The sequence below is a fragment of the Alosa pseudoharengus genome, unplaced genomic scaffold, assembly GCF_046254945.1.
Source record: "Alosa pseudoharengus isolate Yale_2024_CS ecotype anadromous, Long Island Sound unplaced genomic scaffold, YU_APseudo_1.1 YU_APseudo_1.1_scf_24, whole genome shotgun sequence".
Lineage (NCBI taxonomy): Eukaryota > Metazoa > Chordata > Actinopteri > Clupeiformes > Clupeidae > Alosa > Alosa pseudoharengus.
Window position 1 is genome coordinate 32849804 of NW_027468689.1, and position 13318 is coordinate 32863121.

Consider the following 13318-nt stretch of genomic DNA (forward strand, 5'->3'; position numbering starts at 1 on the left):
GACTTTCCAAAATTGGAATATAAAGTGGCAACACAGATTTAGGTGCAGGGAAAATGAAAACATAAAGAATCATGATTCAGTGAGCAGTTCTTGTGAACAAAAAGAAGGCCATATTCTGCCCAGCCTCATGAGTCAAGTCTTTGGGCCTTTGGTCTGGTCAGACATAAGACTCTTCAGCAAAAAGCAACTGATCAAAGTCCTCCAGCCTGGGATCACTGCATCTTCGACTCCATTCTCTCTTACCTTGAACGATGGCCAGGGCCACCTCTTGACTCTTCTTTAATGAGCTGTGTGGATCTTCGTGAGTGTGCAATGAGAAGTAGTCCCTCACAGCCTTTGTGGCTGCAGGCGAAAGGCAGAACCTGGGCTCTGTTTGTTCCCCACTGGGCTCAATGTCAGATATCCTCAGGCCATGACTTTGGGACGCGCTGTCCTGGTCTGTTGTCTGCCTAAGAGCCTGCCTGTGGAGCCTCTCCAGACCTATAGTGGATTCTCGATCCAGGCCCAAGCTTGTTGCGATTGGCTCAGAGGCACGGCGGGCAGGGTTGGGGAGAAGAACCTTCTCTGCAGTAGGGATGAGCGAGTGAGATTTGCGTCGGTGCAACGCCAAGTTGTGAGCACTCTGAATGTAGAACATGGCCTGAGGAAGATCCAAGTGGTCACCTCCCGAGACCAGGTTCCTCTGGGCTGGCCTCCTTGAGCGGGCAGGGGGAAGTGCACTGGTAGAGGCAGATATTGGAAGAGTGCAAGCCTGCTGATGGAGTTCCCTCAGCTCCCTCACTGTGAGTGGCTGGTCCGAGGGGGAGTACAACATGCTCTTGCAGTGCTGAGCCTGAAGCAGTGCCTGCTGGTAGGACGGGGGGCTGACGGATCTCCTTCTCGCGCCTGGTTCAGCTGATTCCTGGGATCTCCTCTCCCTCCTCTGGCTGACCGTAGCCAAGCCGTCCGATGGGCCATCCTGTAAATCTATGTCATCCTCATGCTGACGCGAGAGTGAGAGTCGGCGGTCCCGCTTGAGCCAGGAGTTTGGGTGCAGCCCGTGACTGCTCTTCAGGTGGCCCCAATCGAAGGGCTCCTTGGTTGGGGACTCTCTGGATGATTGGATCAGTGGCCCAGGGCAGAAAAGAGACGCCTGGGTTTGGGAGCATGGAGAGAGATGTCCTACTGAACATGGGGAGACATTCCCCGACATTCTCAAAGTGCCCCTTTGTGGGGGGCAGGGCGTGGTGTAGTCGGCAGAGTGCTGGGAGAAGGCGCTGTCTAGGGAACTAATGGAGGATCGAGTGGGGGAGGCGGCGGGGGAATACAGGTTGGAGAAGCTGGCGTCCAGATGGAGTGGAGGAGGCTTTTTGGTCGCCTCCTTCTGTCTCTGCGTATCCCTGCCGGCATGCCAATCAGGTGAGGCACCCTCACGTTCCAGTGTGGTTGGCTTATCCAACTGGAGAATGCTCAGGTGTCTTGTGAACACCTCATTGGCCTCGCTGTCCCGGGCGCTGTCTACAGTGTCATCGTAACTACCTTTGTGGTCTACTTGCCGTTCCAGGCACTGGAGTAGGGAGAAGGTGGAATTACGTATCGAGGGTTCGGAGCAGCGACGCAAGCGACAGGAACCTGGCAGGAGAATGGGTCCTTCCGAGGGGCTCCGGGTTCGAGAGGAGGATGGTCGAGAGACCTGGTGCACCCTTGAGGGAGGGGTCGGAGGTGGATGGAGGAGATTCGTTGAGAACGGTGTCTTGGGGTCAGCGTCTGTCTGATCCAGGTCACAGTCACTCAGGGTGATTACAGAATCCCTGCTCCGGCTGTCTGGCTGGGCTGCTGGACGCTGGATGGCCGGGAATGGTGATCCCAAGTCATTTTCCAGTTCATTTTCCAGACTGTCATAGGAGGAATCAGTCATCTGATATGAAGACACATCTGTGCATAGAAAGAGAAAGAGGAGATGTATTTTGAACTCTAAAGCAATAAACACAGGATATTAAATTAAGTAACATCAGGTGTTCTTCCTGACATTTTTTATAAGGACTGTTAGAGGCATGTGTTTACCAGATCCAAGGTCGCTGTTGGTGCATCTCTGTGGGAATCCACTGAATAGTGACATGACATCCTCTCTCATCACGACGTTACAATTCTCTATCATCAGTCGCACCAACTCACAAGCCTGCCAAACAGGGTTATGGCACCAAATATGAATGGGTCCAGGTCAAGCTTATTCAGAACTAGTTCATTTATGTAATGACAATAATGGATAGATTAGGTCTTGCTTAATTCACTACTTTATACACAAACAGAAGGGACGAACAATAGTGCTTTTAAATAGGTATTTTTTTCCTGAAAACCTTTTCCCAGCTGAGTTATTCTGTGTCAGACAAAATCCAGACAAAATCTGTGTCAGACAAAATCCAGGAATATAGTTGCTGTACCATCTCAGATTTTGCTCAAAGTTTGTCTACCTAATATTTACATCCCAAAAATAAGACATGTACAATATTTCTGTTAAATTCCAATGTTTTCATAATTTTTTCACCCTTGATTTTGTATAATTTTTACACTCAGAAATGCCTAATCTTGGAGGCCATGTATGGGGATTAACATCTTGTCTTCTTCTTAGTCTGCCCAAACATTGTAGGGTGGAAGATTGGGCCATTAAAAGTTTGTACTGCATGGCCATTAGTTTTATATAAGGCGCTAGATATAGAAAAAAAAGTGCAAAACTGGTGATATTGAGGGTCTTGTATACTCATTCTTTGTATCCACGTCATCATCAATCATTATTTTGTCTGCAAATACAATACTTTATTAATGTTGAGCCAATATTTGGGGTCTCTGCAACAAATACACGAGGATAAAACAAGGTGTAATTGCATTTTTTGGTAATGTTTAGAGCCCGACCGATAAAGGATTTTGAAGGCCGATACCGATACAAATATTTGTTGAGTTAAAAATCCGATATTCCGATATATCGGCCGATATATTTGTTTTTTTTTCAGAAACGCGCAACAAAACATTAACAGATTTCCCTAACATTAGTTATTTGTAGTTATTTATGAGTATTGACTAAAATAATATGATAATGCATTTCAAAAACAAACTTGTTTATTTTTAAATAATATTGTCAGAGTGGAACATCGAAATATATTAAACTTCTGATAAATAAAATGTATAAAAATAGAAACTTAAGAAATGAAACTTAGTTTTTTAAACAAAAACACAATAACAACAAGTTTCATAAATATAACTTTGAACTAAGACTTAACAATTACAAAAAATAATGATGACATTATTACTATCATCATCATTTGTATTATTATTAAACAAGATAAAGGTCACTCTTAAATGTTTGAGTGTGCGTGTGTAATAATTAGTCCCTATTGCCTTATAAGCTACCTTATAATTACAATGTCAGCTTGCTTATCCCTTTACCTGCACTTTTTAAATTATTTCCATCAAGCTACATCAAACCATTTTCCATCATCAGTTGCTGCCTGCCTTCTAAAACCTACTATTTAGTGATCTAAATCCATTATGTAACTCTGCTGCGGCTGAACGACAGTCTGAAGCGCACCCTTGGCGTCATTTCACACACGTGTAAAAGAAAAGCTAACTTTTATGCACAAGCTACGTTTTGCACAAGCTACGTTTGATACTTTTTCTCTATGTCTAAATGTTCACTCCTCTCACGTCTAATTTACATTTTACAATGCAGGGACTGTAACTACAGATATACTAGTAATAAATCATTACTTTATTTAGGCAGAATAAGTTCGTTGTGGTTTCCAAGCTCATTAATGTTAACGTTAGCGGTCTTCCACTGATATTCATAACATTAGCTAGCTTTGTGGTTAGCTAGTCTATGATGAGCCCTAATTTAGCAATGGATAACGTCATACTGCAAATCGTAAAACATACGCTTTCAAAATAACAGGCCGGGGAGAGATGATACCTCTCACTGCTATAACTGTCACGCTATTAAATAAATACATCTTCAGTCACATTGTCAAGTTAAAAGGACAGACAGTCAACTACACTGTAACAACGTAACGTAATTACTAGCTAATCCCGCTTCACTCTTGGCTTATTTAACAGCAGCAAAACTGGACATTGTTTTCACGAATTTTGTCATGCTTATTTGAGTTAAGAGAACTGGTGGGGATGTTCTTTTAATTGTTATTTCAAGCAATGTATGTCTCGTGACCAAATCACCATGAACACACTTCACTGATGATCTCACTCGCGGATGGATAACTGGTTCTCTCTGCCCGACTCTGGCTGGATCAGCAGGTTGCAGGACGTGTGGCGCGTTATACACGAGTGTTGCTAGCAGGGACGGTGTAGAGTGCCCTCTGGAGGACAAACTATACAACGCCAACACTCATGACATGGTTGAAGGGTGTTTCGTCCGTTTTTATTTTATTTTTAAAATATTCATTTATCGGCCATTATAAATGCCGATACCGATAGTTTGGAAAATGCCTAATATCGGCTGATAATATCGGCCCGCCGATAGATCGGTCGGGCTCTAGTAATGTTCATAGAACTAAAATGGGTAACACTTTATAATAACTACAAACAATTCATAATTTATTAAGCTTTTGTAAACTATTAGTAAATGGTTAGTTCATCATTAGTAAAGTATTGCTCATACATTATTTCTCATCAATAAAGCATTTGTACTAGGGGTGTCACGATTCTCAAAATCCTCGATTCGATTTTCGATCTTTTTTAATATTACTATTAATGCATTCCTTATATGTTATTTACTCTTTTTGGCCTTTTCCTTTTCTGTTTCGGCGGGCTTTTATTTTGAAACCGTTCCAACTGCGAGGTTGTAATGTAAACAGAACTAACATTAGGCTAAAACAGAGACGTGAACATAGTGAAATGAAACAACACAGAATGATAATTTGATTGTTTCAGCACACTCCGAAGAGAACCAAGGTTAGTGTTCATGGAATATGTACTTATCAATGTGCATTTTAAGCCTTAAAGTAACTTTGGACTGTAACTAGATCACCTTTTCACTTGCTAAGTTGAGTAGGCTAAGTTAGTTTTAATTGACGTGAATGAATGAATACTTCCACACCGGTTATTTCAAAGTAGCAAGAGGAGCTTTGATTTCGGTAGGTTGATGTGTATATTTTAACTGGCTGCAGCCTAAAATTAGATTAGTGTTAACGCTGCAGTTCAGCACGTGTTTGTGCGTCTCGGCATACATGCTGGACGTGACATTGGGGGTGTGGCTGCATCGCCGATTCTACTTTTAAGTTCAAAGTTCGAGATTGAGATGTAATTTCGATCGATTTCGATATAAAATCGATTTCGAAATGTGTTAATAAATTACTTTTAATATTTAATAAATGATGATCTAGGGCCTTTTAATGGTTCATAGTCATGGTTCATGGTCATACTGAGAACAACATGTTGTTAAAAATATTTATTTCTTTATGAGATGTTCCTTTTTCTCAGAATAAGTTTGCTTCCCTTCAAGGGTGGATTTTTCCTCATTGTTTTCATTGTGAAATTACAATAAATCACCAACAGATACCTGTTTATACCTGTTTTTAGTCAACTTTACCAAAGGTGCCAATAATTCTGGAGGGTACTGTATCTGTGCAAGAACCATAGTCTGTAACACTAATATTAAGGTGATACTGAGAAAAAACAGAAGGACAGATTAAAAAAAAGATTTAAAAGAGCTTAAAAGAGACAGGATGCAAAACAAGACTACATTTTTCTTTTTGACTGAGTATAGCTCATAGTGCCAAGGTGGTTTGTCATTATGCTGGTAGGATTTCCTCTGTGCAGCCTGTGGTGTATACCATGGGGCTTGTTGGCCCAAGTAGAAATGTACAGGCTGCAACATACATATCTAAGCAAACAAACCGCCAGTGAGCAGAAAACAGCACACTGGGTTGATGGTGAGTATGAGGGGCGGCTGACCTCAGGAATCTGAAGGAAATGCTTAGAATATTTCCCAGTGAACCTCAGCCTCATTTAAAAAAAAAATACCCCCCTCCTTCCATAAAGTGTCAGAATCTTTAACAATATATTTGGGATAGTGGGAGGTTGCTTTCACATTACTGATGCTGCCACAATAGACATGATATCAGTGGGCACCATAATTCTATAGCCTACTTAATTGCACAAACTCTCAGAAAGCATCAACTACAGAACCTAGTGTCAGATGGTGTGTTAGTGTGTATGACTGTTTATCCCACCTTCTTGGCTCCATCGCCCTCCAACTCGGGGCTGCTGAAAGCAGGACCTGAGAGCATACTGGGAGTGATACAGACGGCCAGGTTGAAGGCGTTCATCTGGTTGTCATGGGAATGAAGGTGGACTCGGTGCAGCACCGCAAGCACATGACTCAGCAACAACGAGTTTTCGCTGGGCAGGCAGCCCACCAATCTGTTACAATGGGTAGAGGGTAAGGGTTAAAGGTTGTAATCTTAACACTCCAAAGTCGTGACTTTGAGATTAGATTGGAACTGACTCCTTAATTGACAAAAAAAAGTGGTTCATTTGGTATAGGCTACAAACTAGTGTAGCACGGTGCACCGATCCTACAAAAGTATCGCAATACCCTGAAATTAAAAATGTCACGATACCTAATTTTATTAGTATCGATACTTTTAAGAATGACCGGGTTCTTTTGAAGTAACATGCGTGTGCACAAGGCATGCTTCTAGCGCCTCCTCCCCTAGCCTGTGGCTGTGCATCTTTTCTCCTCACACACACATATGGTATGCGCAGCTGTCGCGCCAAACAGCGAGACATGGCTGCTAGTTTAAGTGATGCTATGGTAACACATAATAATAGGCTAATATCAAGTTGATTTGCTCACTTACATCTCAATTTTGTGTTGCTAACCTACCTAGGCTATGGAATTTAGGTAATTTAGGCCTACTATTTGGGTTTAATGTAATTTAGAAATAGGCTACGCAATCATGGCAAACTTTTACATCTGGTGAGAGCTCCTTGCTAACTATACCGCTAGCTCAGGTCACGACGTGTGTCAGTAGTGCTCAATTTCATTGTGGCAACCTGGGACGTGTGCGGCTCTTATTATGAACTGGTAGCTGGCTGCTGTCCAGATCAAACGCCTAATAATAGGAGAAAGCGTAGGAGAATTTGAGCGCGATTTATTGATGGCATGCAATACGGCTTCGTTGTCGCTATGAATTAGCACACTCTCGGAGGTCCACTCCTTCGCCCAGAGGAGGGCCGCGATGACTACAGGATATAGTTTGAACATGGCTGAAGATTCCTTTTCAGTTGTTAGCTCTCTAAATCTAGTGGCCACGGGGATGCGTCAGTGTACAACTAGAGGTCTTCTGGGGATGAAAGGCAGTCGTCATAGAACATGCACAGACCATTCCATTCATCTAAGAGTTTTAGATCGGCCAGACACTGGGCATCTAGCAATACGATATCTTCAAGAGATGGGGTTGTTGAGGCGCAGTTTAGAAGATGCGAAATAAAAGGGCGGCCCTGGGGGATGATTCACATAGCGAATTGAGGTGGCCTAGAAGAATGAGGACTTTTGTTTGGTGTGAGATTGGGAGGTTAGAAAATTGTTCAACAGTAAAGAGATTCAGTCTTTTTCCTCTTTAGGGAGTGTTATTGATATTTTTAAGTGCGGAATAGACCGACTTGGCATGGGCGCCTGCACAGTAGCTGCACACATGGAGGTAACGGCAGGATGATTGAGGGCACTCCGAATAGTTGAATCTTCGACAGATTTCTTGACCTTTCCAAAAAAGCTCATCCTCTTCCTTGGCTTCTCTTGCCGTAGCATCAGGGATGCGGAGAACGTAGGATGAGAATTTAAGGACGCTGGAGCTGGCGCTGGGAAGTCGATGTTCTGGGCTGACTAGTGGACATTCAGCCGCGCCGTGGCTGGGACTGTTGCAGAGGGGACAAGCAGGCTTAAGCCCGAGGAACACGCAATTATGAAGCTCCGTATCGAGCGCGCCCGAGTAAGGGGTTAATTCCAGAGGCTCGCCTTTTGCTGAAAACAGCCGGTGGAAGGTATAGAAGTGGGCGCCACCGTAGGACATGGCTAGGCCAGCGATTATAGATAAATAGTCATTTAGCTCTTTACGTTGGCTGGGGAAGACGGAACAAATTAATCGGTGTATTTGGAAAAAGCTACTGTGAACTCGGGGAAGGACAACATTTTTGTAGCTGGGCCAGAGTGTTTTAAAGACAGAATAAGTTCGCTGCAAACTAAATCCCGGCTATGAGAGGGGATGGGAAGGGAGGGTAAAATCGTGGAAAGGTCTATGTCTGCACCTGACAAGATGAGGCTCTTGGTGGACGCTGTGACGGGTGGTGGCTCGAACGTTACGAAGTGAGGAGGCGGTGGGAGGGCCTTTGCTGTGGCTAGTGAATAGCTGGGGAGCCGGAACGTGACATTGTGAACCGAAGCAATCGCGGAGTGCTGATGACCCGCTGCGGCGGGCTGGTCTAGAGTATAGAGGGGGTGGAGGGAGTAGCGGCCCTACACCGGCGGCGAGGGGAACGAATTGGATTGTTTTCACCCTATGGGCCCTGGGTGTCGGGTGTTTTGGCGGGACGAGGTTGTCCTCCAGATCACTGGAAGAGGCGTGGATCTCCAGTTCCATGGAAGTGTCTTGTCTGCGAGAAGCAAAACTCAGAGGTCCGTAGCGTGTGACATGTGGTAGGATCTATTTATAGAGCGTGTGACGTGGGGAAAAGGATTACTATTTATATAAACTGTGTGGGAGAGAATGTCCAACATGCATCTGTCCATTTTTATGCAGAAGACACTTATTTATCGTTGTGCAGCTACCATTAGGAAGGCGTTTGAGTGTTTGCAAATTGCTTCTGACAGAATGCAAGCACAGCTTTATCAACTAAAGCTTGTGCTTAATGCTGAGAAGACCAAATTAATGTTTTTTTCAAACTCAAGGAAGGAGTTACTCAAGGAAATATTCAGGTATTTTAATTGATGATTGATCTTCTTTTAAGCCTCATATAAAGAACCTAGAAAACAGTTGAAACTGAAGCTAACTTTTTATTTTAGGAACAAGTCTTGTTTTACTTTTTCTGCCAGAAGAAGGTTAGTCGATGCCACATTTCTCCATATTATTGATCATGGTGATCTGTTGTAGATGAATGCCCCCATCATAGTGTCTGAAGATGTTGGATGCTGTATATCTTGGAGCTTTAAGGTTCATTTCAAATTGCAATTAATTTTTAAAATCCCCTCACTCATCACTGTACACTTTAAACTACTCCAAAGCGAATTTGCCCTCTCTGTTAAATCACTGGCTTACTCACCTTTATATCTTCATATATAAGGCCATTATAGGCAGGCTCCCATGTCACATATCCAAATTTCTTTCATTTATACAGAGTACTTATGGCTTAAGGTCTCAGAACACTATTTTATTGAATATACCTCAAGCCCGAACAGTTCAAAAAGGCTTTCATGTTTGCTGCACCTTCTACTTGGAATGACCTACAGAAAAACTCTCAAACTACAGTGTCTAATTTCCTTAACTTCCCTTGCACTAGAATGCACTTGAGTTGTCTTTGCCTCGTTTGTGTTTGTTTTGTGATTGTTAAATGTTGTATATGAAACTATAGTTCTGCTATCTTGGCTAGGTCTCTCTTGAAAAAGATATTTATATATCTACGAGACTAACCTTGTTAAACCTTGCTTTAAGTAAAGGTTATAACAATAAAATGACACAGAGCAGAACTAGTATCTTTGTGAACATACATAACTACAAACATAAAAGGCCATAATTCAGTTATTTGACAACTTCAACTGGAATCACAACAGCAGTAATTTCCAGTATGATGGATGGGATTGTTTGTTGGCCACTGTACCTCCGAATGGCGTCCAATTGGCTCTCCTCCCCCTCCGTGGGCCCATCCATGGCACCCATCCATAGCTCGTACAGATCAAACGACAGCAAGCTGCCTGGAATGTTCCGCAGGAAGTCCTGAATCATAATGACAGCCACTAGTCAAGGCACAGCCCATACAGCGTAGTCACTGATTAGTGAAATGCTTTTGGATGTATCATGTACATTCTGTTGCTAAAAAAACTCCACTTCCACTCTGCCATTGCTACACCTTGGAGACTTTAAAGGGTTGCCCTGTGTTACTGAGGTGACCACCATGAAAGTAAACTGCTACACTAGAAACTCTGAAGTGGTAAGTAAGCCTTTAACTTACTTGCAACTTGCATGCGTCTAACCAAAGTAATCAGTGAGCATGTTATTTAGAAGCTAGTTGGGCAGGTGATGTGAGAGCAATGAACTTAAAATTAGAGACAAACTGCAAACATGTGAACACCTTTCATATGGGACGGAGAAGTAGTGTCTCAACATCCACAGTTGCATAAACATCAGAATGGCTAATTAAAAACAAATAAGACTTGTCATGTTTTGCATGCGTCACTGACAGAAACACTGTGAAATGAGATATCATGGTGACTAATGACGTGACCGAGGGGACCGAGGGGCAGCCGTGGCCTACTGGTTAACGCTTCGGACTTGTTACCGGAGGGTTGCCGGCTCGAACCCCGACTAGTAGGCACGGCTGAAGTGCCCTTGAGCAAGGCACTTAACCCCTCACTGCTCCCCGAGCACCGCTGTTGTTGCAGGCAGCTCACTGTGCCGGGACTAGTGTGTGCTTCACCGCACTGTGTGTTCACTGTGTGCTGAGTGTGTTTCACTAATTCACGGATTGGGATAAATGCAGAGAGCAAATTTCCCTCACAGGATCAAAAGAGTATACTTATAGAATGAAGAGGAGGGGGCCAAAGACTGACCCCTGGAGGACCCCACAGGTGACAGTGTGCAACCGTGATTTAGCATTTCCAGGGAGATGTGTTCTGTCGCTGATATGTATCAGTGTCAGTGAATGCAGTCAAAGTCAAATGCAGCAGACAGGTCAAGGAAGGTGTGGGCGGAACGGAAACCAGACTGACATTTTTCAAAAAGGTGGTTGGATTTGAGATGGTCCTGAAGGTGGGCGGCAACTACTTTTTCCATTATTTTGGAGAGAAATGGAAGATTGGAAAGGATCTGTAATTGGCCAGGACTTCAGGATCAAGGGGGGTTTTTTTGAGAAGTGGTCTAATAATGGCGTTTTTTAAGGCAGGTGGAACGTGACCAGCTTGGATGGAGAGGTTCATTGCAGAGGTGTAATAAACCTCTCCAGCCTAGATCCATGTATACTAGAGCGTGACACTAGTCGCCGTCTTCTCCTGAACAAATGCATCACTGCTGTGGAAAGGCTATCCCACCGACTCCACACCATTTAAGAAGAAAACGTAAACAATAAGACCAGCTGAGCAGTGTCATACTTCGCATTTGTTCAGACTTGGAGTGGTACTAATATCTGTTTGTTTTGATGATTTTAAAAGTTGTGTTTTATTTTCATAGTCCTTGTTCAGTGAATACATACAACCGTCAGTTTGTTGGTTAGCAGCAATCACATGATTATGGCGGCCAGGTCTAAATTTGCCTGCAAACTCCAAACAGTATGTGGAAACATAGAGAAGTGGTTAGTGCAACGGTATGGCACTCGGGAGTCCGGGGTTCGATTCCCATGAGAAGAGTTTTGGCCAGAGCGGTTGACAAAAGTAGCAAAGAGAACTACTAAGAAAATTTGCATCTCTAAAAAGGGTGTAAATTGCACACATTGCTATCTACACCAGGGTACAAATAGCATCCAAGGCCGTAGTCATGATGTCAACATTGGGGGGACCAAATCCCTCAAACAGAATTTCAATACATTCCCTGCCATGCAAAATTAAAAATGCTAGATGGATAGGTCTGGGGGCATGCTCCCCCAGAAGATTTTTTTTTAAATGACAATGACTTCTGGTGGAAAGAGAAGAGAAGGGTGGAGAAGAAGCAACTTCACGCAGAGGCTTGGGCTTCATGGCCCCCTGAGCTCTTGGGCCCAGTAGGCCCATTTAGTAATCCATCCCTGGACACAGACCTGTGGTATGACTCCAGTTGTCTCCAAACTTTATGAGTATCTTATGAGTAGAGTTTCTTTGTTTATGTCTATATTACACATATTTTAAACTAATGCTTAGATTCATAGGTTTGGACCTATAGCCATTTTTTGTTTTTGTATTTTATTTTATTATGCTGGCGGCTAATCACACAATTTTAATGTAGTTTGAAAGTGACAAGATTCAGGAATAGGCTACAAAGACAAGCCCCTCTTCTGTCTGACTCGCCTCACGTTACTCCATGCATTATAGGCTGGTTTCTGACAAAAATTATGTTTTGTTCCAACATGTAGAAACACTACTACAGCCTTTATTTCATGAATAGAGGTGCAAATTCCTTTCTTTGGTTATTGTCCACGATTCACATTAACTGTAGGCTATCACCGCCAGTGCATTGTAAACATTTTTTCCAACTTGTGTGCCGTCGCCACATTTGAGTCCTATGTTTTGCCTGCATGGATGCGCGATTGAGTGTGCATCTAAATAAAACATGCAAGATGCAACAACCATTTCTAAGAGGCCTATAAACAGGTTCATTTCTGACATTACTACTAGCATATTGTAGAATTCTTACTGTATTCTGATGTGTTCATATATTACTTCTGTGTGTAGTATACAACGGGAGAGGTCCATACTATTGTACATAACATAACTGTGCCTTAGGCCTGTGCACCAGCAGGAAGGTCAGACAGGCCGATGTTTGGGAACATCCGAGGAACATCAGACATAACATGGGCCATTCGGGCTGGTATCCATCCGGCCAGAGCCTGGTTTTGTACACCTGTGGGCATCTGCCACGTTGGCATGATTTTCGTTTGTATGTTTTAGTATAACAGGCTTTGTCTTAGGTTTTGACTCTGAGACGGATCGAGGAAGCGACCAAGGAGCATCTTCTGTCGGAAGGCTCAGCCGCCGCTTCTAATAACAACCACAACTGTTAGACTCTGCACAGTTTTACTGTTCGAGACTTAGCCTGTGTTCTGTTATTCATTGTCGTACCATCTACAATAAATCATCATCTAATCGCCGATCCTGATCCCGCCGTCAAGCTTTATTGACCATCTTCAATACAACCATTAGAACTAAAACACAACGCAACAACCAGAGAATCCTACAATCCTTCAACTGAATGCATTATTTATGTTGTAAGACATGTGAAAGAAATGAATGACACATATTCATTTAAAATAAAAGGGCACTAAGTTTCTCTTTCGCTATCATTGCGAGAAAATAGTAGCCTGGAAAATCCAGACCCTGATAATCTAGAAAGATTAAGGGTCTGGCAAAGAACAATGTAATGGTCCAACTCGGGGG

The 13318-nt window shown here is 43.1% G+C and overlaps 1 protein-coding gene across 2 annotated transcripts in view; it reads right to left on the reverse strand.

Moving 5' to 3' along the window:
• Nucleotides 1–157: 157 nt before the first annotated feature.
• arhgap20 (Rho GTPase activating protein 20) overlaps nt 158–13318 on the reverse strand; it is a 44393-nt gene continuing 31232 nt past the window's right edge. For both annotated transcript variants that reach the window (XM_076303762.1, XM_076303761.1), the window contains exons 12-15: nt 9859–9974; nt 6216–6405; nt 2044–2158; nt 158–1914 (exon numbers count right to left, since the gene is read on the reverse strand). In XM_076303762.1, coding sequence (XP_076159877.1) covers nt 158–1914; nt 2044–2158; nt 6216–6405; nt 9859–9974 — 2178 coding nt within the window. The remainder of the gene's footprint in view (nt 1915–2043; nt 2159–6215; nt 6406–9858; nt 9975–13318) is intronic.